Source organism: Falco peregrinus, chromosome 1 (assembly GCF_023634155.1).
Source record: "Falco peregrinus isolate bFalPer1 chromosome 1, bFalPer1.pri, whole genome shotgun sequence".
In the NCBI taxonomy this organism is placed as follows: domain Eukaryota; kingdom Metazoa; phylum Chordata; class Aves; order Falconiformes; family Falconidae; genus Falco; species Falco peregrinus.
Window position 1 is genome coordinate 118,364,739 of NC_073721.1, and position 26,996 is coordinate 118,391,734.

General features: G+C 43.2%; 1 protein-coding gene across 2 annotated transcripts; it reads left to right on the forward strand.

The window, feature by feature from the left end:
- The first annotated feature begins 334 nt into the window (after nucleotides 1-334).
- Nucleotides 335-24,221, forward strand: MTHFS (methenyltetrahydrofolate synthetase). Of its 2 annotated transcripts, none has more exons than XM_055813829.1 (3): nucleotides 335-677; nucleotides 4,018-4,282; nucleotides 23,406-24,221. In XM_055813829.1, the coding sequence occupies exons 1-3, from the start codon at nucleotides 540-542 to the stop codon at nucleotides 23,627-23,629; spliced, it is 627 nt and encodes a 208-aa protein (XP_055669804.1). In that variant the 5' UTR covers nucleotides 335-539; the 3' UTR covers nucleotides 23,630-24,221. The 2 variants fall into 2 exon arrangements, with proteins under 2 accessions (XP_055669804.1, XP_005236517.2); XM_005236460.4 differs by lacking the exon at nucleotides 335-677 and adding an exon at nucleotides 3,055-3,236.
- The last annotated feature ends 2,775 nt before the right edge of the window (nucleotides 24,222-26,996 follow it).

Below are 26,996 nucleotides of genomic sequence, written 5' to 3' on the forward strand. Positions count from 1 at the left end.
TAGAAGAGATTTATGAAACTCTTCTACAGAAACGTCCCTTTCTGCACTTAAAGGTGGGTTGGATCATTAAATGTGTCGAAAAGGAGCCTCAGTGTCTCCCTTCGAACGTGGCTATGCCCTGCCACAGGCCTTGCGCTCACAGCAGCTCCCTCACGGCCCAGGCCCACGGCTGAGGCCGCAGGGATGTGAAACCCTTCAGTAGACGGTGGTGAAATATCCCGCCGAAATGTAATTTCCCTTTCTACAGCAAAATTAGGAAAGGGGAAATTCCTTGTCATCCACGCCGGACAAAAATACCGCCACGGCTGGGCCTTGCCGTGGGGGCGGCTGGGACCGGGCTGCCCCTCCGGCACCTCCGGCCGCTACCCGGGCCCGGCGGCCACCCGGGCCCGGCGGCAGCGACCACGCGGCCGGCCGGCCGTCCCCCGGCGAGCGCGGCCTGGCGCCGGGCCGCCCCGGGAGCCCTGCTCGCCAGCGCCGCCGCCGCCCCCGGGGCCCGCCCGGGCGAGACCGGCGGCGCGGCCCGGCTGGCTGGGCGCATGGAGCGGCCGGGGGAGGGCGGCGAGATGGCGGCGCTGCGGGCGGCCAAGCGGGCGCTGCGCGGGGAGCTGCGGCAGCGGCTGCAGGCGCTGGGCGCGGCGGAGAAGCGGCGGCAGTCCCGCCTGCTCAGTCGCAAGGTGGGTGCGGAGCGGGCCCGGCCGCCGCACGGCCGCTTCCAGGAAGCGCGGCCCGGGGGCGGCGGAGCGGCCCGGCGCGGGGAAGCCCGCCGGGGACTTCCCAGGCCGCGGAGGGGTCGAGGCGGTGACTCAGGGGACCCGCCGGCTCCTGGGCCGCAGCCACGGGCCCCGCGGGGGTGAGCCCCGCCGCCGCCCTCAGCGCCCCTCACCGAGGCCGCGGGGGGGTGGCGGCGCGGGAGCCCCGGGCGGGGGGCGCAGGGCCCCGGGCGCGGCTCGGCGCTGCCAGCCGGGCTCGCCTATGGCCGGCTCCCGGGAACGCCTGTGGCAGTATCGCGACTCTGTCGACTGAGCCTCTTGTCTAACTGCCTGTCGCTTCCCTTCCGCGTCTTTCCGTGCTGTTTCTTCCATGCAATCCCATTTCTAATGTAATTTTTGTACTCTAAAAAGAAATCGGGCAGGGTTTAGCTAACTGCTACGCTCACACAGCATGATAACGGCGTGCACTTCTGAAATGTCCTGTTTGCGTTTGGATTACAAAGTTTCTATATAGATGTATTTCATCATTTTAATAAACACAATAAAATTTTATTTTGCAGTCACTGCGTGTAATAGAGCACAGTCCTCGGTTTTTTTGCAGCACCAGCAGGTACTCCTGGATGATCTACATTTATATTGGTAGCTTCCTGCCAGAGGATCTCAAATCATTTTCCAGACCTCACTTAATGCTAATGTGTAGCCACTTCACCAGTGGGACCTGGTGGCACAGAAACTTCAGGTCACAAGGAGTTTAACTGGACCTCACATAACCTTTTTCTCACTGGGAATGCTTTTAAAAAATAGTAATACATGTCACGTCCTACTGTCATGGTAATGCATTATAGTAATCACACATCCCAGACTTAAATATCTCAGTTTTTAGAAAATACTGGCATGCATCCTCTTCAAAAATGCAGAGACCTCTGCCAACTTTATAAGCACCCAACCTGCACAGTACCGAATTTTTAGGAGCCCTCAGCCTTTGTCTGACTGCTGCTGACCAACGTGGCAACAGAGCGCTCCTTTCTGCTAGTGAGAGCACACTAAAAGATACAGCTTTTGTTTTGCTTAAAAGAAGGCATCAGGCAATATGACATATAAATTGATGTTATCTTGCCTTTTTAATAATCTGACACAAACTGAAAATCCTGAGCTTGTTTGAGACAGAGGCATTGCGCAAGTGGCAGAAAGTAGAGTCAGCTTCCTTACAGGAGGGTAATACAGCAGACATGAAGAAATCTTTGAAAATGCTGAGAAAATTTTTGGAACAATATAAAGCCGAGAACGTAGCTTTATAACATACATCAGTGCTTGCAGCTAATAAAAGAGTAGGTTATTTTATAACACCTGAACAATATTTTTAGTCATAAAATCTCATCTCAAAATGGTCTTTAAATTCAAAGTGAAATAGCTTCACAGGCTGACCTAGCCACTAGCATTTAATTAGCTTCTGGATGATTATTCTTTTTTAATGTTTATGTTCATGATTAAAGTCATGCTGTTTGCATGCTCTGATTCTGCAAAAATAGCGATCAGCAGGTGAAGAGGGCAGATAATACTTGTTAGGTGTGGAAATTTTTTCGCTCTTCTCAGAAAGTGCTTCATCTTCACAGTTCTGAAAACATCTGAAATTCTGTCTTCCTGCTTGCGTGTGGTTTTACATCTTTCAGCCTCATGTTTTTCTGTACAGCATAATCAATGTTTTATTGGACCTATTGGAGCAGATCGGACTTGTGTGGTGCCCACAGCACGCAGCACCACTTTGAAAGAGGAGAGTTCTGTGTCTTGATCTCTCTCTTCTCCAAACCGATGAGATGATTTGGCTCTGGAGGCCCTCAATAACATGAATCACAGGCGTTGTCTGAAGTCTGCAATTTGGCCAAATTGTCCATTCTTTCAAACAAAAGCTTCCATGGAAAATCTGTTGTTTAAAAGCTGAATCACTTAATGGGGAAAAAATCCATGTGTAAGGTTGGGCAAATTACAAAAGGAAGTAAGATGTGGTTTTGAATTGTGAATACGGTCTCTGTGGCCAGGCAACACATTACACATTACCATAATTTGGTCCAGTGTGTTTCTTTTTTTTCTTCTTCTTACAAAAATATATCCATCTTCTGAATATTTCACCTGGGCTTTTAGCTGCTGTACTGGAAAAAAAGAAAAAAAAAAAAGAGTGGAAACCATATCTCAACTTAGATAGGGACATTTATCTGTCCAAACAGGGCCAGGGCAAAGGCTAAAGCTCAGAAGAGCAAGTTATGCAAACACAGATCAGAGGATTTGGTGCTCTCTGTTCCGTAGATAAGCTCAGTTTCTCAATTGCCTGGTACTTTTGACAGATTTCTGCAAGTGCGTAGAATAAGAATAAATCACTTTTAAGTGGGAAGGGACACATTTGTCTTTGTTTTGTCCAGGTGTAAGTAACAAAATAGGTAACGTCCTAGACAACGAGAAGACAAGCTTTTAAAAACCCCCTCTCAAATCTTACAAGTGGAATTCAATTTGGAATGGGACAGAGACATGGTGAGATATGAATCTGCTAACACTTTTTCACCATATAAGCTTTTTTTTTTTAATTTTCCTTCCTATAGTCAGTCTTTTATAAGCCCAGCACAGAGAACCTCATGAAAATCAAAAAAATGGCAAGGCCATCTTTCCTTCAAGCTCTGAAAAATGTACAGTAATAAGATCACCAATTAGAAGCAGGTGATGTTTGAAGTCATATATTTAAACGCTGTAAGGAAGGCATTTCAGGTTAAAAAAAGGAAGAAGGACCTGGTCTTGGAAGACTTTGTGCTCTGCAGTTGTCTGCTCTGATGCTAATTTTCTTTTGAGTTATTATAATTTATGTGCTTTTCATTCTACCTAGGCCCAGATGAGAGATGCAGCATGTAAAAAGGGTGGTAGAAAAGGAAAGCAAAATCCTCATGTGTTGCATAAGCTGGCAGTTCTGACCTGCTATATCTCTCTACAGTGATGCTGGGCATTTGAGGATGTCTGCACTATATGGCGCAAATATTTAAAGGATCAGGAAACTGTCTCCAAAATTGTTTTTTGCTGGCCCAAACCCATGTTACAATGTTTTGTTCACTAGGTGAAAAAAATTCACCTATTTTATTTTTGTTGAGGGTAGAAATACTGGAGTAGGAAACAAAGTCAGTTTATTCTCTTTATGATGCATGATAGTTTGTATCTCTACCCTTTAAAATGGCTATTTTGCTCCAGTTGTGTGTTCAATTAAAATAATGTAAGTCAATCTTTTCGTAAACTTTTCATAAACTGATTGCATCAATTTCCCGCGTAGGTGATTGGCCATCCCAAGTACCAAGAATCCAAAAGAATTGCAATCTTCCTGAGCATGCCAGATGAAATCCAGACAGAAGAAATCATTAAGGACATTTTTAAGCAAGGCAAAGAGTGTTTCATCCCACGTTACAAGCCTCACAGCAATCACATGGACATGCTGAAGTTATCATCACCTGAAGACATTTCTTCACTTACTTTGACATCCTGGAATATTCTTCAGCCTAGTGACGATGACAGTGCAAGAGAGGAAGCTCTTGCTAGTGGTGAGTATTTTCTTCCCACATTGTGGGGTTGTTGTGCAGGAGTAGCCTGGAGGCCAGCAGGAAATAATCTGACAGCAAGAGTGGAATTAAATGTTCCACTTCGGTTTTATGTGTTCTAGAGGTGCTTAAGTCAATGTAAGCAGATGCCTCTGTGTCTTGCCCGTTTTCCTCTACCCTGTGCCACCCCTCCGATACACCAGCGGGGCAGGAACAGGGCTGCACAGCTGATCCAGCTGAAGGAAACTCAACCCTCCAGATAAATCAGCTGCTTGGTCTGATTCATGGACATCCTCAGTGCAGTCTCAGCAAGCGTAACATAGAGGCTCGTGAAGGAGACAGGGGCTTGCCGGGAGTAGCTCAGGCTGCTGTTGGAAGTCGTGGGGATTCCCAGTTTCAGCATGCAACCTGAGAACTTCAGTTTGTGCTGCGTGAAAGGTAGGGAACTCCTCAGGTCAAGCCTGTAAGCTGACGTGAGAATTTTCTGAAATCTTTGATCCTGCAAATGCTGTGGCATGGGTGAATCGCAGGGGTGATATGGAGCCTGCCCATGCGGAAGAGCTCTCTGGACTGAGACTTGAGAATGAAAATAAAAGGACTTCCTTGTAGGCCTGGTTGGATATTGCAAAGTCTTTTCCATCATTGTTCTCTCACACTTTTATTTTGATCTTATAATACCATCTCAGACACTGGATTCTTCATAGGGCTGAACAGTTAAAAGTTCATTTAGATCTAGCAGGTGCTGTGTGTGTTTTGGTCCCAAAATAACCTCTCTTTTTCTTAACCTAAAATTCCCCGACTTCTACAAACATGTAAACAAGCTTACTTTTTTTTGGTGTCTGCATTCATTATTTGCAATCTTCTTGTAAACACAATATCTTCTGAAATATCTGCAGAAATGTTTAATGTTGTTAATGGAAAACTGATGTTGAACTCATGCTTGAAACCTCGGTTTGGCAGAGTTTTCTTTAGGTGGAAGTTCACCATGCAGACAGCTTCCATACCTCATGGACTTACTTACCCGTTTTGTAATGGTTGATAAAGGAACATAACACGTGTATGACTCTGTTTGGTTGAACTTGGGTTTGTATTTGCTTTGGGATGCCAATGTAATTTCCCAGAACACTTCACTGTGTTTGTTTCCCTTTTATATTTGATCTCTACCTCTACCTCTGTCCTAATTCAGAACCCTTTCCGTGTCCACATTTTAGCTAGCAAGGGATTTCACTGCTTCATACAACCATCTTCTTTACATTTAATATTTAGCACTGTTAACTTGTTTTCCTAATTTTTGTCAAAGATTTGTGTATATTGGTGGGGGTTAGGGGCTTTTGAAGGTAACCGTTAAAATGTCCAGGGTTTTGTTGACCAAGCTTAGTTCAGGCACTTGGGACATGCTTTTGTACTACTGATGAGCTGCTGTTAATTGAACAATCACAAAGTAAACATGCGACTGGTTTGGGTATGATGGGAGCAAGGACTACCTGGTGTAGAGTGCACGGGGATGTACCTGTTGGGGATGGCCCAGGTGCCAGGCAGTGAAGCTGGGGGGAGGCAGGAGCAAGCTTTGGTACCTGGCTAGTTCCAGAGCTGTGTGTCTATCTGTGCACCAGGGTGTGGTTAGGGGCAGAGAGCAATACCAAAAGACCTGCTGCAGTCTACAGAGAGATGCCAGGACAGCAGTTGTAACTGGTGTATGTCTGTGTCAGACTTGATCTGCCTGAAGTTTGATTTTAGTAACTTAGAAATAATTCGGTTTGACTTGGAAGTCAGACCTTGGTCCTTTATCCTTGGACAGTTTTGGTAGGTTAGAGAGAATAATTTAAATAGTTTTTATTTACCATTTACCATAATCAGACTCACCCTCACTACCCCACCCCAGTTTGTCCCCACAGAAACACACACTGCATCTCAATGTGTCTTTAAATTCCTTTTGCTGTATTTTTTGAGTCAGTTGTTGTATTTTTTGAACTTTGGTACATTTGCAGGAATGCAGATTCCCTTGCTACTATATCAGTCCTCCATTGCTAGATTTATACATGGATGAAACATTTATCTCTGTGATGTTATCAAATACTGTGGTGATCTGAGGCATTTACATTGTTACAAGGAGATAACATGGTGTTCCACTAGTAATGTTCCCATTGCTGGCATAAGTTGCTATGTAATTTCCAAGAAATACCCTGCAGGTACATGAATAAGTCATGTCATTTCAGAGTGTATTCATTTTGCATGACAAAAAGCTTAAATTCACACTGTCCTTAAAACTTCAGGCATGGTTCCTTTGAAGAATAGCTCAAATGTAAGGGTAAGTGTAATTGTTGCATGGAGTTTCCTGGTCTTGGTGGCACCCATAGGCAGCACTGAGTAGACATGAACCCTGCCTTTTGGAACCCTGCCTTTTGGAGATGGTCCTTTTTGTGTAGGGTCAGGGGTACGCATTTTCATCTTGGCAGTACACCTCATTGCACCTTGTTGGTGCAAACAAAGATCACTGCATTTTCAGTAGTAGAAAGCCTGTCATCTTCTCTACTGTGCATGGGTAACAGTGGTTGACATATGAAAGGTTGCTTTCTTTAGGCTAAATGGACACAGTAGCAGGAAGAGCAAAGGTGGAAGAAGTCCAGATATTTTGTTTGGAGTAGGGGTGCACATAGGTGCATGGTTTGGCTCATTTCCAGCTGTATCTTCTGAAAGATTTAGGCAACTTCTGGAGCAAGGCGGTGGTACGTTTTCTTAATAAGTACCAATTCCCATTTGTATGCTTGTACATTGGAAGTATAAATGTGCACTGGTATCAGGTTTTGCCCAAGGTAATACTTCTGATGAAAGTTCAGGCAGGTTGCAGTAATTGTTTACAGGAGCATAGATACTTTGCACAACTTTGGAAGGAGTAAATCAGATAAAACTGTGCTCCCTGTTTGCTTTTTAGCACGACTCCTACATAAATTTAAAGGACATTTCCCAGCAGCTCTAATTTTAATGTGGTTTAGGGAGGTGGTGTGATTCAGCTGGCTGGACATGGGGTTTCTTCACTTGTAGTGTTATTTATTATTACTTAAACCTGGTCTGAGAACTATGGGTGAAAAGCTAAGTTATTCCTCTGAAAAAATAATTATTCTTACTGGGACTCAAAAAACCCCAAAACCAACACCCAAAAACCAACCAAAACCAAACAAAAGAAACCCTAACAAAAAACCCTGGGTTGAGCATCTCCATATGGTAAAAATCTTGGAGGTGGCTTCTTTGAAGGGAAGCAGGTGACCAGTTTTGAACTAAGGGATCTGGAAGTCTCTAACCTGAGCAAATACTATGCTTAAATGTTCATAACTGAACTGAACTACTAACTAGTACTTGGAGATTTACAATAACTTCTGGAGAAGTTTTAAAACATTCACCTGGGGGGGAGTGGTGGTGGTGGGTTGCCCTAGATGTTTTTCTTTGGCTGAAAAAATGAAGAGTTATTAGAAATTGTGGCTCTAAATCTGCTTACTCTAATGGATTGTGAGGGGCTCTCCTAAGAAATGCCAGGAAGTGTTGTGTGTACAAGCTTTATTCAGCCTTTTTATCTGTGTAAATTCTGCTGTGGTCTTTAAGTACATTATTACATAGTCCTTGCCCATCAGATCTAGGCTCATTCAAAGATGAACCCAGATGCAACGATCTGGGCTCTTTCAAGGATGGAGAAGGTGAACACTGCTTGCTATTAATGAGTGCTGCTAACAAGCATGTGCTCAGTGCTTGCTTTCCTTCTGTTCAAGTTGGAGCCGCAGGCCTTTTTTACTGTGCGCTATTCAAACCTTTGTATGGAGATGGAGGTCTGTATGGCCTCTGCATCACTACATTGTTCAGTGACTTAATGGTGTTAACTGGTATTTGCTGATGGAGAAGCAGCAGAGGCTCATGATCCTGGTTCCAGCCTGAGTTGTGCAGAGGAGCTGCCCCCAGTGAACAGAGGCTCTTCTGCTTGTTTTTCCAAACATTATGGCTTCTTCTCTGTTCCGTCCAAACTGATCATTTCCCAGAGTTGTCTTGTCCTTGGGCTAGACCCTGTTTTGCAAGCTTTAATTTCTCTGCCACCATAATGCCCCTTTCCATCCTTCTGCTCTTTGCCCAGCCTATCTGAATCTCCACGTGTCCTTCTCTGGCCCTTCTCACCATATTCCCCATTTCCTCCTGCCCTCAGACCTAGCATGTCATTTCAGGGGCAGCTGGGCCAACAGAAATAGCTTGCCCCTGCCAAAAAGGAGGAGATCATGTGCTGTGTCTTCTTTCACTTGTCTGCTTCCAGACATACAAGACTCCCCACCCCGATTTACTCATTGCCTTCCCCACTGTGCTGGCTTCTTTCCCTTTTTCATTGGCTTAGAAAAACTCTTCTCTGTTAAAGACTACTTTTTGTACTAAACAGTATAAAATACATAGTTTTGTAATTGTTTCTTTTGGGCAGTGCCTGATTAAATAAGCCGCTGCCCTCTCTCCTCCTCTTGGTCCCCACCCCTCCTGTGCCCGCACAGATGTTCCTGCAGCCACATTGGGAGCTATACTGGGAAACCAGTCTTGGTTAGAAGTAAGCCAGTACCAATAAAAGGCTCTTCTTCTCTCAAACTGGGCCACCACCCAGACTTGGGCTGATGCAGCTGAAGGGCTGGTAGGAAGCTGATGAGAGGTTGCGTAAACGGGTGGCATGCCAAAAAAAATCTTAGTGAAACTTCAGCCCTCATTTCCTTCCATGTTTCGGTTCCCAGTCTTGCCCCAGTCAGTGGGATTAGGAGCAGGCACTGAAATGAAAGTCCTTTGGAGTCCTCGCTGTTGGGAGTGGGGGTGGCAGGAGGAGCTGAGCCTGAAGCTCCATGTGCTCTGCCTTTGCAGCAATACTGGTGTAAGGAGTTTTCCCTCCTCATGTTTTCAGCATATTCCTGCCTCTCCGTGGTAAACTGGATCACCTTGCAACTCTGGATGAAGGGTATTTTCCTCCTCTCCTCCACCCTGTTTTGGCTGTTTTGGTTTTTTTAACCCAGATTATTGGATCCAGTTTACCATGCGGCTGTAGCAGTGCCGTGTGTTTGGGGTAGGAATGAGTAGCCAGGATGGAGGGAACATCCCCTGGAAACTGGCAGTGGCTGATAGTCACGGGGCCACCCATGCCACTGTGACTCCAGCAGTGGGATGGAGAGGTTGGCATCTTCAGCGAGGCCCAGTACTCTCCCAGACACATCTTTCTTAAGCCTGTGCAAATGGCAGATTTTCAAACATTTGCAGCATTGCATAAACCCAACTCAAATGAATTTGAATGGGGCTGAAGCCGCACTGTTGACACAGAGGGTACTACGAGCAGGATTACAAGTTCTTGCCACAAAGCATGGAGCAACAGAGCTTTCTCCATCATTTTTTGCAAGCTTTTTCTTAGAAACCAGTGAACCATTTTGTCTGAAAAACGTAACCCCTCCTCCCTCAGTTTGGGATAGTTTGGGATAATTACCCAAGCTGAAAAATGTCAGCACTTGAAAATAAAGCGACTTATGTGTAATGGGGATTGCTGAATAATCTGCTACTACTCTGCTAAAGCATAATGTATTTTTGCTCCCATAAATGAATGTATTAAGAATTGGACTTGTATTTTGTAGTTTAGCTTGGAGGCTTCCATCATTTTCAGTACTGGAAAATTTGGTGGTCTACCGATCACTATATTTGTGTTGTATCTTCAGGATAATTAGTGAAAAATTAACTAGATATTCTGTGCTTTAAGTAACAGTCTATTTATAATTAATAATAATGGAAGATCCAGATTTCAAATGAAGTGAGGAAGCACTAACATATGTCTAGCAGCAACTTTTGCAGCTTCATTTTCACATAACCTATTGAGTGTTGGCTTGTAAGGTTAGGGTCATTATATCTTTCTGTCCTTACTGGTTTTAGACCACTTTGAGACTTGCTGTAGCATAAATTACAACATGCTGGCAGCAGAAACAGGCAGGGACAGCTTACCTGCGTGGATTCTGTTTGCTTCATAAGGACTGTTAATGCGGAGAAGTGTGAACCTCTTGCGAGGAAAATGCCGGCTACCCCTAGGCTACAGTTCCAAGCAACCTCAAGTAGTTTGAGGTTGTTCCTGAGTGCACATTAGCCCTATTTTAATCTTGGCCATTGGGATTTGCCCTGCAGAAACATTTTAGTCCACAGCAGCTCTTTTTCACCTGTCCTTAAACTCCTGCTATTTATTCATACATTCAAAGAGGCTGCATTTCCTGCCAGGACTGATGGCCTTGTGATGCCATCAGTATTCTTAGTTATTCCAAATCTTAGCACAGTTCTTTAGAAGTGTGACTGAAGTGGTGGCAATACAGTCTTAAGAGGACTAGGTTTAATTTACAGATGGAAAATAAAATGGGATGTAAAAAAATCATAATGGGTTGCACACACACCCACCCCCCCCAAAAAAAAGATGCACCAGAAATAGGAGGGTTTTGATATATCAGAGTTCAGAAATAAAAGAAGTGTGAGGAGAAAATGCTATGTCTTGAAGCACAGGGAAGGTCTCATATGCTACTTCAGCTGCATTAGATGTTGTATAGCTGTACATGAAGGCATCACGGGGCCATCCAAAACGATGCTAATCATTCTGAAAAAAAGATGTGTAGTAAATAAGGCTCAGGGGTAACTGTGACTACTTAAATGAGATATATGCAGATTGGAATGTATCTGGAATAAATGAAATATGGGTATGTGAAAAGCAGAGATGTTAAATATTACTATTTAGGAAAAAACAAAAAAATACCCTAAACAAGATTGTAAAGTGATTGAAGATACTATTAGATTTTCTTTTCCTCTGGGAGACCTGATTAAAACTTACAGTATGAAATATGTCAAGGGATAGATTATAATTTAAAATCTTTTTACAGTGGTCATAAAAAAGAAAACCTGAGAGCATGGCACGAAACAAAATTGAAAATTGAGGCTTAGCTCTTAATGTAATTTATTTTTTAATGAAATGATTTAAAGTTTGGAATGAACTTCTGCTTGGAGACAATGAGCCATAGTATTTTGATATGCATAAGGACTAAAAATTCAGTGCAAGTCAGCATTAACATTCTGGTGATGAGTCTTCTTGTGGAGAGAGGACGCTTCCCCTCACACAGTGCTGGATCAGAGCACTGGACATACAGTCCAGCATCATGTATTTTACAAGAGCCAGAAAATCTCACAATTTTTAGCTATGTAGCAGTAACTGAAAATTTCTTCCTACCTCAGCAGCTGCATCCCTGGCTTATCCCCTTACAAACAGGTTCTGTTTTCTCTTACCTGTGGGCATTCAGAGCGTTCCTCTAAGCATCTAATTTTATTTGTATTAAGCTCTTGGCTCCGCTGCCTTCTGACAGCTGTGGGTTGTACTGGTTAGTTAGTTATAATGTGAAATATTATGTTCCTTATTATGTTAATATTATATTATGTTCCTACAATGTGTGAAATATTATGTTGCTTGTATTCATTTTAAATTTGCTGCTTTCAGTTTAAGTGATACCTCATTCTTCTATGAGATGAGAAGTAAATAAGGATGTATTACCTACTTTCTTTTTATTATTCATTGTTTAGTTAAACCTGTATTATATCTATAGTATTTCTTTTAATCAAACTTTACCTATTATCTTATTCTCGTATAGAAGCTTGTCTAGATCTCTAAGAGTTCCAGTCATTGCTCTTTCAACTTCTGCAGTCTCTCTGATGTTATTTTGAAGAAAAGATGCCTGAGAGAAAATTGTATGCCCAGGTAACGAAATGCTGTGAAACATACGTAGTAGCACTGTAGACATTAATTCTTTCTGTTTATACCATAACACTGCTTTTCAAATCAGCTCACTGGGCAGATCTTTTTTACTGGTTTCCACACAGGTATTCCACAACGACACATCATTACAAAAATGCCTGTTCCAGTATTAGAGATCCATAACATAATTTTACTTTATTCTGTCCAACAGGTTCCGTAACAGGTAGAGCTAGGAAAATGCTTGCTTGGAAGTAAAATATTTCAGGTGTTGGACCCAGATGTGATAGCAACTGTTTCTGGCAGGGTTTTTCTGCATCCCAGCCTTCAGCTGAAAGATGTGGGACTGTCGCCAGCACTGGGATTGCTTTCCCCTGCAAGCCGGTGTCTGCCCTTCCCCTTGAGGTCTGCCTCAGCTTCCATAACTCTCTGAAACAGCTTAATAACAATCTGCATGCGATTTACTAGGCGAATGCAAGACACTTGTATCTGAGCTTCTCCTGGTGCTTCTGTTCAGAAGCAGGTACAGCAGGATTACAAAGAATCTCTTTCTTCAAAACACTTTTTCAAAAGTGCTCTGAAATGCAAAAGTTGATGTGTTTGTGTGGCCTCACTTTGTAATGTCCCTTGGTATCCTTATGTCCTGCATTTCCTTTGTGCAGACTAAACCGTGAACACTGTGTGGTTTAATTTTAATACTGCCTGTGCCAGTGTGTCCTGCAGTGAACCTGGAGGGCTGAGAACTCTGGAACTCTACAGCTTTTTACTTTCATAAAGTTCATTAAGGCTTTAAAAGAGTGCTTTTCCTTAATCATCTTAAGTGTCACATCCATGTTTGCCTTCTTGCAGAAAATATTCTCCTTGCACTCAGCAAAACAACTAAAAAGATTACTTCTGCTGTAATCAATTAAAGTTTAAAGAGAAGTGAAAGTAACATATATAGGCAAGGGGTCTGAATTCACTGCAAGTGCCTCTGAAGTGTTTTGTTTCAAAGAGGGCTAATTTTGCTACAGTGAATGCGAACAGTAGCATTGTCATTTTCTTTGTATTGTTTCCTAGAGACAAGAGTCTCTCAAAAGCAAGTAAGAGGTTAGGTTCTTTGCTGGAGTGTGGCATGAGGAATACAGGGGAAATGCAAACATGCAAGTATCTGACTGTGGTAATTAATCCAGACATTTTTGTCTCCTTTTTTTTTTTTTTCCTTTTTGGAAAGGAAAAGCCAGTACCAAGATCATCTCAGTGCCTTTGTGCACATAATCTGGACAGTCTGGAGGAGTAGAAGCTTTTTGCTGCTGCCCACCTGTGCAGGGTAACGCACACTGAAGATGCAGTTTGGTGAGGCAGCTGAGCCCTGCTAGCAGCTGGCTGCTGGTGCCAGAAGGGGCAATCCTGCTGCCTTTTTCTTGTATGCTTTCTCTGTGCTCCTCTTGTCCACCCAACCCGGGTGCCATCTCTGGTATTCACTGCTGAGCAGATTCAGCTCATGAATGTGGCAGAAAATTCAGCTCATGAATCTGGCAGAAAATGGCAACTTTATTTTTCTTTCTTTTTCCTAGGATTGGTTTTCTGCCAGCTTAGTGGGCTATTAAATCAGGTCAGCACTTTTCCAGCTACAAAAGATTTTTCTTCCTGGCACAGTTAATCCCCACTGTCTTTGCTGATTCAAAATACACTGTCATCTTTCCTGAACGGTGGGAAATTCCTTGGACTTGGCTGAGAGCCACTGGCTTTCAGGGAGCAGGATACTCCTGCTGCTGTTTTACAGTGTAAGGATAGCCCTTGGTCTTCACGTTTGGCATCATAACTGGACTCAGTTCCTGCTTTTTCTGGCTGCTGTGTATGGAGATGGGAATCAGCCTCTGGGGTGTTGATGGAGGGCGAATTCCTGCCCGGGAGTGACGTGAAGCGCTTTGCCGGCAGGTGTCAGTATTCCATACTGTTACCAGGGAGAACTGGTGTCATTAGGCTGTTTCCCTGGAATTAAAATCTTACCCAAGCATTGTACACACACAGGGAGACGAACAAGTGGTCCAGCCTGATGTCTCCAGAAGAGCAGGAGTTGGAGTGAGGGTGGTGAAGGATTACCAAGGAGAGTCAGGTTTTTTAAGCTGTGCAAGCTTAAAAGGATAAAAAAAAATCTTGTGATGGAAGAAGCAGGATTTCTCAACTGTTTTCATGTTAACATGTTTGACACTAACAGTGAAGGTGCCATCGCCTCCAAACCAGCTGACTCTACATGTTCAATAAACCCTGCCTGTAAACATGCCTAATGTTCTCATCAGGTGGTGTCACTGCTTGCAGGAGTCAGGTTTATACACTGACAGAAGATGTCTTAACCGTTTATATTTCACAAGCAATTCTGCATATTTTACAGTAGGTTATCTGCTGAGTGAGTCAAAGGGCATTGGAAATATTGCTAGTGATGCATGACATATTGAAAAAATCCCCAAATGATTCACTTCTGTCATATTTTGATTTAAAAATATCCAGACAGCAGCATGCAAAAGAGGACCAAGAGTAAAGAAATGAAGTAGCACACTTGCACGTGTTTTGAGTGGAAGTATTTAAATAAATGCTCAAATAAACACTATGGGAAGTGTAGCTGATAAGATCTTAAAGAATTTAATGTAAAAACACATAAAGATACACAAAGATCCTTGTATTTTAGGCTAAAGTATGTTATGACAATCCTGACAAACAATTCAAGCACCAATGACTTGTTTCTCTAAAGAGGCAGATTTGCAGTCCTCATTTGCTGATTTAACAAGACGTGTTGATGTGCTGTAAAGTGGCTCTAATGCCATTTGTCCTCTCTTTGGGATTGCTCATGGTACATCTTGTTTCAGAGTATTTTGGTGGTTTAAAATCACAGGAGAACCCAGGTACAAGCCTTTGAACCAAACATTTTTCATTGCCCATGTTTTCCCCATCAGACTGTTCTCTGTTCACATATCTGAATATCAGGAGCAGATAAGTAATTTTTCACAGACTGATAACTAAAGCATTTCTAAACAATTATTTCCTCTACTCTGTATTTTCAAACCAGACATTTTTGTAGGTGGCATGAAGTGATTATGGTTTATTTATGGGTCTTATGCAGACTTGATGAATAATAGTGAAATAGAAAAGCACTTGTTCAAATTTTCTTTTAGGTAGACATTTGGCATATTCTGAAAATGAGACACTAGACCTCAGCTGACTGTAAGTTAAACCTCAGGGGAAGTGAGTATGATGGTTGCAGTCTCGCACAGTCTTCCCACATTGTGAAAGCAGCTAGATTTGAACCCAAGTCTCAGCCTTACACATTAGCTTCCCTGGTGACACATGAAAGGATATGTATTTGTGGAGCAGGATAGCTTCATTTGTGCAGGGCTGATGTACTACAGCTGACACTGTGCAGTCCACTTAGCCTTCCAAATGCATTGGCACCAAATGTATAAGATTTTGTTTTAAATGAATTCAGAGTAAGAGGGTGTTTGCTTGATTGCAGCTAGGTAGCACAGGAGCTGATCAAACAGCTTCATTAGCGTGTTTTGGAGGTTTAATAATGGAACGGTGGCTGCCACTCGGTTGTTTTAAACCTGTATGACTGATGGCTATCATGTAGCTTCTCAGGGAGAAGTATAAATATTTTATTATGCTGTAGTTCAGAAGGGCAAATGTGAACTGTGGAGACCAATGTTTCATGCTGACACAAAGCATTGACATGGATGAGTAGACAGATAAACGCTGAGTTGCTCAGTGCTTGTTTGTAGATTCTGCTGATGGTTCTATTTTCCACAAAATATTTTATTGAAGTAATAACAGAAGCTGTCTCGGTCATGCTAGTGGACCAATTACCTGGGGTGCATGGATTGCAGAGGAGATGGTCTGCTTGGCATCTATGTGTACGTAAAAGGTAGATCTGTGAGTTATGGGTGTGCATGGATGTGTGTAAGAAGTTTTTTAGAAGACAAAAAGACACAAAACCTTCCTGGTGCCTGCAATTCCCATACACAAATAGGAATGAAAATGAAGTGATTGGCCCTGGTGTTAAAAGCATTTCTGCCTGGATGAGGTGAGCATTAGCCTTGAGGCACACTTACAGTGTGCGTCGTAGCAGGAGACCATGAATGGAGCCTGTGAGATTTGGAACTGGTACTTTGATTTGTGATTGCTCTGCCCGGCTAGTATGTGCTGAGTAAAAAGTGAGCATCTCTCTGGCTCTCCTCCTAAAGCAACAGATGTGTATGAGTAGTTAGAAAACACAAAGTCCTGCTGAAGTGGCTTGGTACTGCTCAATTAAAGGTGTTCACACGGGAAACACCTGGAGGAAAAGCTACTGACTGTGGTTTAAAATGAGCTGTTTTTTCAGTCTAATAGGACACAACTTTTAGTTCTGTTAGGTGACTGACTGGATCATAAGGACGCTACAGAGCGAGCACTAGAAAATGTTTGTTTATGAACAACTAACAACAAATATCTACAAGAGAAAAGAACTGATATTTCTCAACTCCTGTCAGCAACTCAGGTTGTTTATCATGTAGTTCCCAAGGCTGGTGCAGAGGGTAGTCAGTGGGGCAATGCTGATTTATAGTAACTGAGGATCTGATACCAAGTGCTGTAACTTAGGTTTCCAAGGAGGTGAGAATTCATGCTGAGCTTCTGATACTGATTTTCAAGGCTGTATCATATGAGCATATAGAAATCAAGAGTTTCCTTTCCATTTAAGGGATTTTATTTGCATTTTAGCAGAGTGGCTGGGGTAAAGTTAAGCAATGTTAACTGTTCATGCCTGCGATCCCCTGTGTTACCGAAAGAAGTCAGCAGCATTGGTTTTGGATGAACTACTTTTTTTCAAAAGCTTATCTATAGCAGCAAAGGGTAACATTTTTGTCTCCTTGCTCATTTGATCGGGAATGTAACAGTATCTGGCTTCTCCAGGGCTTAGTCGGGATAAGGAGCTGGTTTCCTCTGGAAGCAATCCCAGCCCTTCCAGGAACCATGCACCTCGGTAGGGTCTGGATCAGGCCTTTAGTGAACAGATCTGGCATTTCCCTTTTTGACCTTATACCAAGGCAAGTTTATAATGGTAGAGAGGCTGCGACTGAAACCAAGGGCAGTTTTTTTCCAAAGGGCAGAAAACTTTTATCTGGAAGGAAATACCAAACTGTTAGCAACCTTGGTAGTGGTGCGAGGGGCACCTGGGCATTCTGTGGAGAAGGCTTTGCACTAGCCCTAAAGGGGATTTGTGTTGCTGCAGCATAATTGAAATATTTACTTCTGTGGAGTTGTTTTCCCCAAGGTCTGGTGATTAACCCAGACCACAGTGTTAGGCGCTATGTAAATACAGAACAAGATGATGATCTGTGCCCTATAGAGTACATGTTGAGAAGCTAACACCTACCCAAGAGGCCTAACTAACAAGAGGCTGATGCTGACAGTAATTAAAGTTACAGTAGCAACTCTGTCATTAGAATTTTCTGCGTTATTCCAACACATTGACTCATACCCTGCATGTCACCAAGACTGATACATACGATCAAGTTATTGAATTATTTTTTTCCTCTGTGCCAGGGTAGCAGATACAGAAGCAGCAGGTAGTAAGGATTTCCTGCAAAAGGGTTTGGTTTTTTCTCCATTGTGGTCCTTGCTAGATCAGAAAAGGACTAGAGTAAGCCTTCATTCCTTGTATATGAACAACTTTCAGATATTTGTTAGCTCCACAGAGTTTGTGCATAGACCGATCTGACATTGTTTTTGGTGTGCGTAACACCATGAACACTCCTTTCCTTTAAACAGAGAGTTGTTCTCGTCCTGGTTCTTCTGGTCCTGCACCTTATGTGATCATTTACATTGAACAAAGCAGGGGGAGTCCCCAGCCACCACCGCAGAGCGAGATGTGCGTGGAGGGAACCCAACTGCTGGAAAACTCATTCTTGCCCAAGGTAACAGGCTGGGAGAATCAAACCATCCTTGTGATGGAGTAAACGATGCACAAACTTCTGTGCTTCAGGGAGAAGCTCACGCTGCACAGCTGTTGCTGTGAGGAGCAGCAGCAGTGGCATACAGAGCTGATTGCTGTCAACCTCTTGTAGGCTTGACCTCAGAAGGCGTCTGTGCAAGCGTGATTTTTATGAGCACGTTGCCGTTCTTTACAGGGACACAGGACTTGCTGCAGCTTGGCCTCTGCCTTATCCTCTTGTAAGAGCTTTGGGGGCTAGGATCAAAAGATTCCTAGTTCCCACTTTGAGGTGTCCACAAAGTAAGTGGCAGCAAGGGATGAGAAGGTGGGATGACAGTATTTCAGTTTCATCTTCCATTAGGACCATCTAGCTGTGCAGGGGGAGATGAATGACCCCACACAGGAGGTGGCGGTGGGCTGCTCGAGCCTCCACAAACCTGGGAGGAGAGCAGCCATGCTGGCTGCTCCTTCTGAGGGCAGGAAAAGTCCCCAGCAGTCTTTACATGACCTGCATCTGTGTAGTTTGATGGACTCTTCTATAATTAACCATTGTCAAGAACACTTCTGAAAATGCCGGCTGGCATTTGAAACAGGAACATCAGATTAAGGAGAAGAGAGGTAATGAGGTGCAAGGAGAAAATCCTTCCCTCGGGAACAAATCAAACCTGATATCATCATGAAAGGTAATGAGAAATGCACTGCCGAACTGAGGAGGTTCACAGCAGCTGCCTAGAGGAAGCGAAACCATGTATTCCTATTTAAAACACCGGAGACGGGATGCTAATGTTTCGGTCTGCTGGTAAAGTCAGGGCACGCACAGCTTGCACACCTGCCTCTTGTGTGTAGTTTTGCCACAAATTTCCTGGGTCCTTGGGCAAGTCATTTCACTTCTCTGTGGCATAAGGAATGTCTAAATAGATGTGTACAAGTCAGTGCAGAGTGTGCCTGTACACCCACATGGCAGGTTCTGGAGCTATGGCTGTATCTACACTGCTAAATAACACAGGGCTAAGTGGCACAGGCTAGTCCTGTCTACACTGCACAGAACTTGGCCTGTCTCTTCTTTTTTGGTCTCTCTGTGATGCCTCTGTGGCCCTAAGGCAATACTGGGTGGGGTTTTTTTTTGTCTTTTCACCATTTCATAGTATCTTTAAAAATATGAGGCCTTATGGGAGACTATCACAGCAATATTTTCATAGTATCAGTCTGAGGATTTGTGTTGCATATTCTGGCATGTGACAGTAAAACCTGTGTCTGGAGGAGCAAAACCAGTTTTCTTGGTGTAGGAGGACTGCCCAGGGTGGAAGGAGCCAGACCTGTACTCTTCTGTCTTTACTGCCCATGAGAATCTTGTCCCCTGGAGCAGGCGTGGGTGTCACTTGGACTGGCAATGCCAGACAGTGTGCTGATAATTAAACAGTATTGACCACCTGTGATCCTGTAAATCAATTTGTTTTCTGGCTCTGCTGTATTTAGCACTAGAAATGAAACCTGTGTGGCCGTGTCAGCATGGCTGTATGCCCACGTTGACAGAGAAGTCAGGGTATTTTATTTCACGCATGGTGCTACACAGTTGAAGGAGCGTTGGCCACAAGAGCTCATGTCATAGATACAGCAAGGATTAGGTGACCGTCATCATAATTGCTAACCTTACTGGGATAGCCAGTAGCTTAATTAAAGTGTGTGAGGAGTATTGATATTTCCTATGTAGAAGCTGGAGCAATATATTGTTGCTTGAGACAATATTTTCAGCCTTTAGCAATCTGCAGACCACAAGCAAGTATTCCAGGAGAAGCACAGATTATCTGTAGCATTACCTACAGCACCTGTTAGCCTCTTCACTGTGAGTGTGCTTTCCTGGGCTCCTGGCATGTACTCACAGGACCCTCCGGGATCCAAGAACCACCAGTTAACAACTACGGAAACACAGGGGACAGCAAACTTTACAAAGAGAGGGACAGAAGTAGGTGGTGAATGTGAGACCTCCCTTAGCATATTCTACAAGGCACTAAAAGCTGATGTAGTGTTTGATGCCCAAACACCTACTTTGTCTTCTCAGGGAGAAGGATGCCATTTCACACAGTGGTCTGTGGGAGCAAGGGGAGTGGGATGTGAGAACAGAATGAGCCTGCAGGGCATCTTGAGTGGCAACCAGTGGTCCTGTAGGGCTGGAAGGGCCTGGGAGCATGAAGACCCTGTGCCAAGAGGTTGTTCTTACCCTGAGCTATCATCCTGTTGATGTACTCTCATTGCTGATAGTAATCTTACGTGTCTGCAATCTTGGTCTCATCTGTGTCTGCAATCTTGGTCTCATCTGTGTGTCACCTCTCATCCTGAGACGGCTCTTTCCCCGTGCTGCCGCAGGCACCACAAGAGATTTTGTTGCTCCCCAAGTTACGTGGCAGGGAAGCATTTTATCCATGCAGATCTCTGCCATTCATTCTAGATCCTGGGGTAAGATTTGGGACTAATGCTGCTTGAACTGCCTTTGAGCTCCTTGCAGGGTAGCTACTGAAAGTCGTTTGGCATTTTACTTAAATCTTGTGTGGTGTGAGTTGCATGGATATCAGACGTGTTATTAGTCAGAGCAAAGTCGGTATCACAGTGCTCCAGTAGAAGAAAAATGTAAGAGTAACTATTACAGTATTTACAGCGTAATTTTTCATATTGAGATTTGAACAAGCTTGTTTGAGTTATTCGGCATGAAAAATCCATGATTATAGAAGAGCTGAGTCATTAAAACAGTCTCTGTTTCTCCAGAGGACCCAGAAGAAAACACAGTGCTTTAATACATTTAAATCTACTCAAGTGTGCCCGGTGCTCTTTCTTCACTTCACAGTTCCTGCCAATTCCCTGTTTCCTTAGTGCTTCCCCTGACTTGTCTTCTTCCTGTCTGTAATACAAATGTAAGGAGAAATGGCACCTTTTTACTCTGCAGGTTTGCCTTTTGTGTGTATTCCTACCTGCCCAGCAGTAGTAACTGCACTTATTTCCTGCTTTTTGCCGTGAGAGTCACAGGGAGTGAAAACAGCTAAACAAAGTGTAGGGCAGAGTGTGTTTCTTTCTGTGCATTGTTCGTGTTTGGTACATACTGGCTTCTGAGCCACCTGAATACCTACACAAAACCAATGTGAGACAAATTATGGAGAGGATAACTAGTGAGCCCAGGAGTAATTCAGGGGGGAGTGGGGGGGGTGGGTGTTGACCTGCAGAATCTATTACTAACCATGCTAACAGAGAGATGCTCAGCTGGTTTGTAGGTCCTAGTCCATAGTACTGACAGTTGGCCAATATGTATTTTTAGTTGCAAACAGAGATGTAACATGCTACATCCAACTTGACATACATGGTGATGCCATAGAAATGGCATCTCTTTCAGGTGAGGCCATACTTCTGCCCTTGTGCCTCTTTTCCTCTTTGTTTGCCATTTGTCTGTCCTATGAGTCAAAAGTTGACTGTGGCATGGTAGAACACGCAGACTCCTTTTATTTCAACCAGTCATATTCTGTGGTCTGCCCTTTGGCTCATTCTTACACACCTGACCTCTTTAAAAAAGCCTTGCTTCTTAACTGTATGATGCCAGATTGGCAAGATTGATCTCCTCTAAGCATTTCACACTGTGTTGCCTTGCATATTTTGTATCAATGTTCTGATTAAGTCATCAGGTCATGATGGATGAGTATTCACATCATTGACTTTTCTCTGAATGATGAACAGTGGAAGGAAGTCTCCAGGAGCTTGGGAAGTTGTGTGCAAATGAGATGGTTTTCTGTGAACTTTTGGCATACTTTTCCAGCTGAGTTCAGAGTTTATGTGTGATCTCTGATGGGATTCCCTGGAAACTGGGAAACTGCTTGGCTCTGGCTCTTCCAGTACATGCTCCCACACATCTCCTTGAATGCTGGACATCATTCCTCAGCTAAATGTAGTGAGAGCAGCTCAATCCAAAATGGGATGAGAAGGTGGGTTTGGACATGGGGAAAGTGAAAAAATATCTGACGCATCCTAGCCCTGGTGAAGGAGCAGAAGCTAGTTACAGAAAAGCTGTGCAAGGCTAAGTATGGTTCCTGTAAGAAGGAAGCAGCAGTGGACTGAGATGCAATATTTGCTTTCTTTCCAGACTTGTGTCAGCTGTGTTTTAGTCTGTGCTGGCTTTCCATTACTGTTCCTGCCCTTCTCTCCTTAAGTGTCTGCTACAGCAGCAAGTAATGAAAGACTTTCTTTGTGTTGTGAAACTAGTAAGCGGGATGTTCCTGGGTTCAGCGGTCAGCACCAGGCCAGACAAGCTCATTTGTTTAGAGGATGTCCTTGCAGGACTTGTCACACTAAACGAACAAGCCTTGCATAAGTAATGGGAATCCGCACACTGGCTGCCTCCGTGCCTGGTGGTCGCTCAGAGTGGCAGCCGGTTTCTTTTGCCTGCCTGGCAGTGATGAGAATCAACTCCTGAAACAAGTGGGCAGCCGGGTGTAAATTATAGCTGGCTACCTGGCATGATGCCGATGCGCATCCGTTCACAGAGTATGAACAAAGCGAGGAAAAAAGAGCTTAGCTGATCTTGCCTTTTTATCTGGAGCTGGTTGGTGGGATCTTTTGTCAGGGTTTAACCAACTGGTTAAGTCTGTTTGTCCAGATGATTAGCAGCTTATGCAGCATGTTTGGAACTCAAAATCAGTTAAAAACCAATCAAGTGCAATCTTAGAAGAGTTGGGGAGCCCATACGTCCTTCCAGAAGGAGGGATATTTAGGGCAGGCAAGCAGAATGCCTGTGTGTGCTGCTGGAGCAACTGTGAAAATTGCTGGAGGTTTAGCAAGAAAGTCCTTTTGGGAGAAGAGGAACCTGACATCACGAAGAGAAAAGTATTCAGATCTTGACACAAGAGGGCAAATACCCACTTTCAGAATATATTGTATTCAAGGCTCTTTGGTTTTGGGAGGGTGAGTAAAGATTCGTGAAATCTTACAGTTGCATCAGGAAGATGCCCTCTCTCTTATGCATCTTCTTTTCATTCTTTTTTCCTTTTCTATTTTTGTGTCTGAGGTTGAAATTAATTTGATCTTCTGATCCCTCTTGCATTTAATTTCCCCAAGTTCAGTCTCTGCCTGGTTTTAGTCATAAACATTAGTATTTGGAAGTGTGAGGTTAAAATGATAAAATAAATTTGTTATAATGTAGGTTTCTTTCCTTCTAGCTTTTCAAGGTCTAATTATTTTGAGGCTGATCTAGTATGAAATTGATAAGATGAAAATGTAAATGTACAGGTTCAGTATTCAAATTGTTTTTCATCTGATCAAAGAGAGGGAAGCATTTGCAAAACACAAAGCTTGTGTTTTTGCAAATGTCTGAAGTTATGTAGATGTTGTCAAGCCATCAGGAAATCCACAGTGCATCCACTAATGTTTATTTCATTTTTCTACAGGAGGTCTTGACCTTATCTTCATGCCAGGCCTTGGGTTTGACAAAAAAGGCAACAGATTGGGAAGAGGGAAAGGATATTATGATACCTATCTTGAAAGATGTATGAAACATCCCAGTGGAAAGCCTTACATGATTGCGTTGGCTTTTAGGGAACAGATTTGTGAATCGGTGCCTGTTGCAGAAAATGATGTCCAAGTAGATGAAATCCTTTATGAAGACTGCTGAAAGCATCTTGATACCAACCCACCTTCAGACTGACCAACCAAAGATGTCATATACATCAAACATGATTTAAGAGTCATATGTGACTTTGGGAGCAATAAGATACACTATTTGTATTTGAACCAAAAAAAACCCACAACAGTGTAAATGTGGTAATAGTAGTGATGATTGCATTGATTTGCTTCTAATTAGCAAATATCTGGTGTGAATTCTTATTCTAGAATCAATAGAAACAAGAATGTGTGACTGTTTATTACAGTAAGGACCATTTCTTGTCATCATGTGTTTGAGGAACAAGCTACTTGATACTTAACAGTTTTATTACTCCAGTTTAAAAGTAAACTGTCAACTAATGGCATTCTGGAATTAGACACTTGTTGTGGTAAAAGTTCTTAGTACTTAAATATTATTTGCATCCATGAGCAAAACAAGAAACTGCCAGTTAAGTCCTGTAGTAAGCTGGGCAAAAAATGGTGATTGGAAAAAAGCCTTAATTGATTTTAGTGTATACAATAGTTTTGACTGTTTACTTGGCTCGTAAAATTGTTTTAAAATAAAGGGAGTATCTCTTAATAGAAACAGATTCCTGTCCATACCTTTGGTATATGGTTCTTTCCTTTATATGAATGCAGGATTATAATATAGTTAAAACGTGGTCAGTGAGTTCTCCATCTGAAGAAAACCAGCTTTTTGTAAAGTACAATTCAAAATTACTTCAAGTTCTATAATTTTGTACATGGGCCATTCATAATGTCCCAAAATATTGTGTGAAGTATGGGTGCTATGTTAAAGGATAAAAAGGTGCTAAGAATTGCAGAGAACGGATTTTATGGATTGAGTAAGTTCTCTTTTCTCAAGGACCATCTGTGGAGCGGAATGACATTAAGACTTCCTCAACAACTACTGGTTTTTTTAACAAAGCCATGCCTACAGTACATATGAACCTTTTCATCTCAGAATGCTTGTATTCAGTTTTATTTCCATTTCTCAAATATAGGAACTAATTAAACCCTCTTGCTTTGGGGTGAACATAAGCTTAGCAAGTTAGGTCTCTCTGGCCTGTGCTCCCTGGTGCTTCTCCATCCCGCATTAACAAAGGTCCATCTGGCTAGAGTGAAAATACCTTCAGTATTGGACTTCTGGGCTTCCCACCAGGGTGTACAGAAAAGCTGCAACCTGAACAAGACAGCTGGTAGCAGTTTGCAGTATGGGCTGTTTAGTAAAATGATGGTGATCGGACTTGGCCTCAGCTCTTCATCAAGCTATTTTACTCTACCAAATGAAAGATGCAGAGCAAGATGTGTCCATGTGTTCACAAAAGGTTGTGCAAGCAGAAGTTAGGATGACAGTATCGGTGCAGGTGCATGTGGCCGAGCGTCCTCTAGCTCCTCTCAGCTCTGCAGTGCTGCCAGCTGTACTGCCTTGCAGGAGGGAGGCAGAATCTTACGATTCAAGACCTTTGGGGAATAAATTTGAGAAAATTGGACCCTTTTTTTTCTTTTTTTCCCCACAATATCTATCCTGGTGGTATTTTAATCCCTTCTTCATTTCTGAACTTCTGTTAGCATATGGAAAGCATCACCAACAACAAAAAAGATGGGACAGGCTTTGCGTGTGGCAGACCTACGTTTGTCTGCAAGGCTGTTTGAGCTCACCTATCACATTAGGCTCAGCACTGTGCCATATGGCACAGCCTGCCATGGACATCAACAAAGCTGCACTGAAGCCAGTATTTTTTACAGCCAAAACCTCGATCCCAAATCTGATAGATATTTTAAATACATATATTAAGTACAGTCCCATTCAGCAAGCTACCTGCTTCCACCCCAGCAAAACCAGTGGGTGGTTTTAGGGGTGTCCTGCCTCAAGGTTTAACCATGGAAGTTTATCTGGGATCCTGAGACACGTTTACATGGTTTTGTTTAGTGTGACGCTAGGTGTTAACTGCATGAACGCTGCTCCAGTTTACTTAGGCACAAAACAAAGAGGCCATGTCAGCACAACAGGACACAATCAGAGGCTAACGACCTCTCGCTGCTGCATTCAAGCTGAGGAGAAGCCATGATGTTTGGTTTTAAAGCTGAATCCTATTTTTTTTGAACTGTGTTTCATTAGGATGCCTTTTCCATATAAATCAAATGGCTGCAGTGAAATCAGTTTTTATCCAAAACCTCTGCACCTTGTGGCTTTGCTTTTCTGAGGCATTCTTTATATGAGGGGGGGTTTATTGTTATTATTATTTGCTCCATTAGATATGAGTTTAGTCACAACACTTTACAGCCCTTTGAATTAGTTTTTGATCTTGCTGTCTGAGCTTTGATTTATTCACTAGAATAAGGGCTAGCTTGACTCGTGTGTATTTCACTGCAGGTGATACCAGGTGAACAACTGTGAACAGAAAGGCCAGCATATGATGAAGACACTTCAGAGCCAGCACTAACACTTGTACAAAGAGCTTGACTTAGTCATATGTTTTGTTGTGTAGGAGTTCAAAATGGGGGGGGGGGGGGGGGGGGGGGGAAGTATAAAGTAGGAGTTTGAATGCAAAATACAGGCTCCCATCCAGCACAACCACAGGTAGGCACCAAGCTTTGTCCTCTGTGGGCTCGCTGGAGTTGCTGGAACTAATTGAAATAGGAAAAGCAAGTGATCTTTGAAGGCTTTCAGGACTTGAGGCAATGAGTGTCCCCAGACTTCTTATCTTGCAGATCACATTTCAATACATCATGGAGCCATTCTCTCCTGCCTTCACTCCAAACTGCCCTTTTGGCTATAGCTGCAGCGGGAAGGGATGAGGAAACTAATGTACTGTATCATTTGGAACAAGAGGAGATGGCACTTTGTTTCTTTCTAGCCTCTCCCGAGTCAGGAGGAGATCATCATAGGCTCACTGGCCAGACTGGGGGAGCTGCAGGACCCTGGCTGATGCAGATAGCTCTTAACATTTGGCTGGTGGGGATAGTAAAACAAAATTTATGTATATTGTCTTGAGAATCACGGAGCTAAATAAATGCGACAGCTTTCATTTGACATCCCCAACCTTGCTGCTGTCGCTCAGGGTTTTTCTTTTTGCCACATAACATGAAATCACTGTCAGTTTGATAGCATATAGCAGTGTTTCCGAAGCACAAAGGTTAGGAAGTTGGTAGGTGCGTCAGAATTATTTACGTTTGCTATGCATAAAATGGCACTGGGGAGCAAGGCAGGCTGCCAAGAAAGAGAGGAATCGGGGCTGTCTGGTTGCTCTCTTGTATCTATCTCTCCATGCTGGATTGTCAGGGTAGGATTTATAAAAATTGCTTCAAAACAGTATCATCTTTTCTCAAATGGACATGCCCCTATCTGTGGCAGTGAATGCCATTATTGCTAT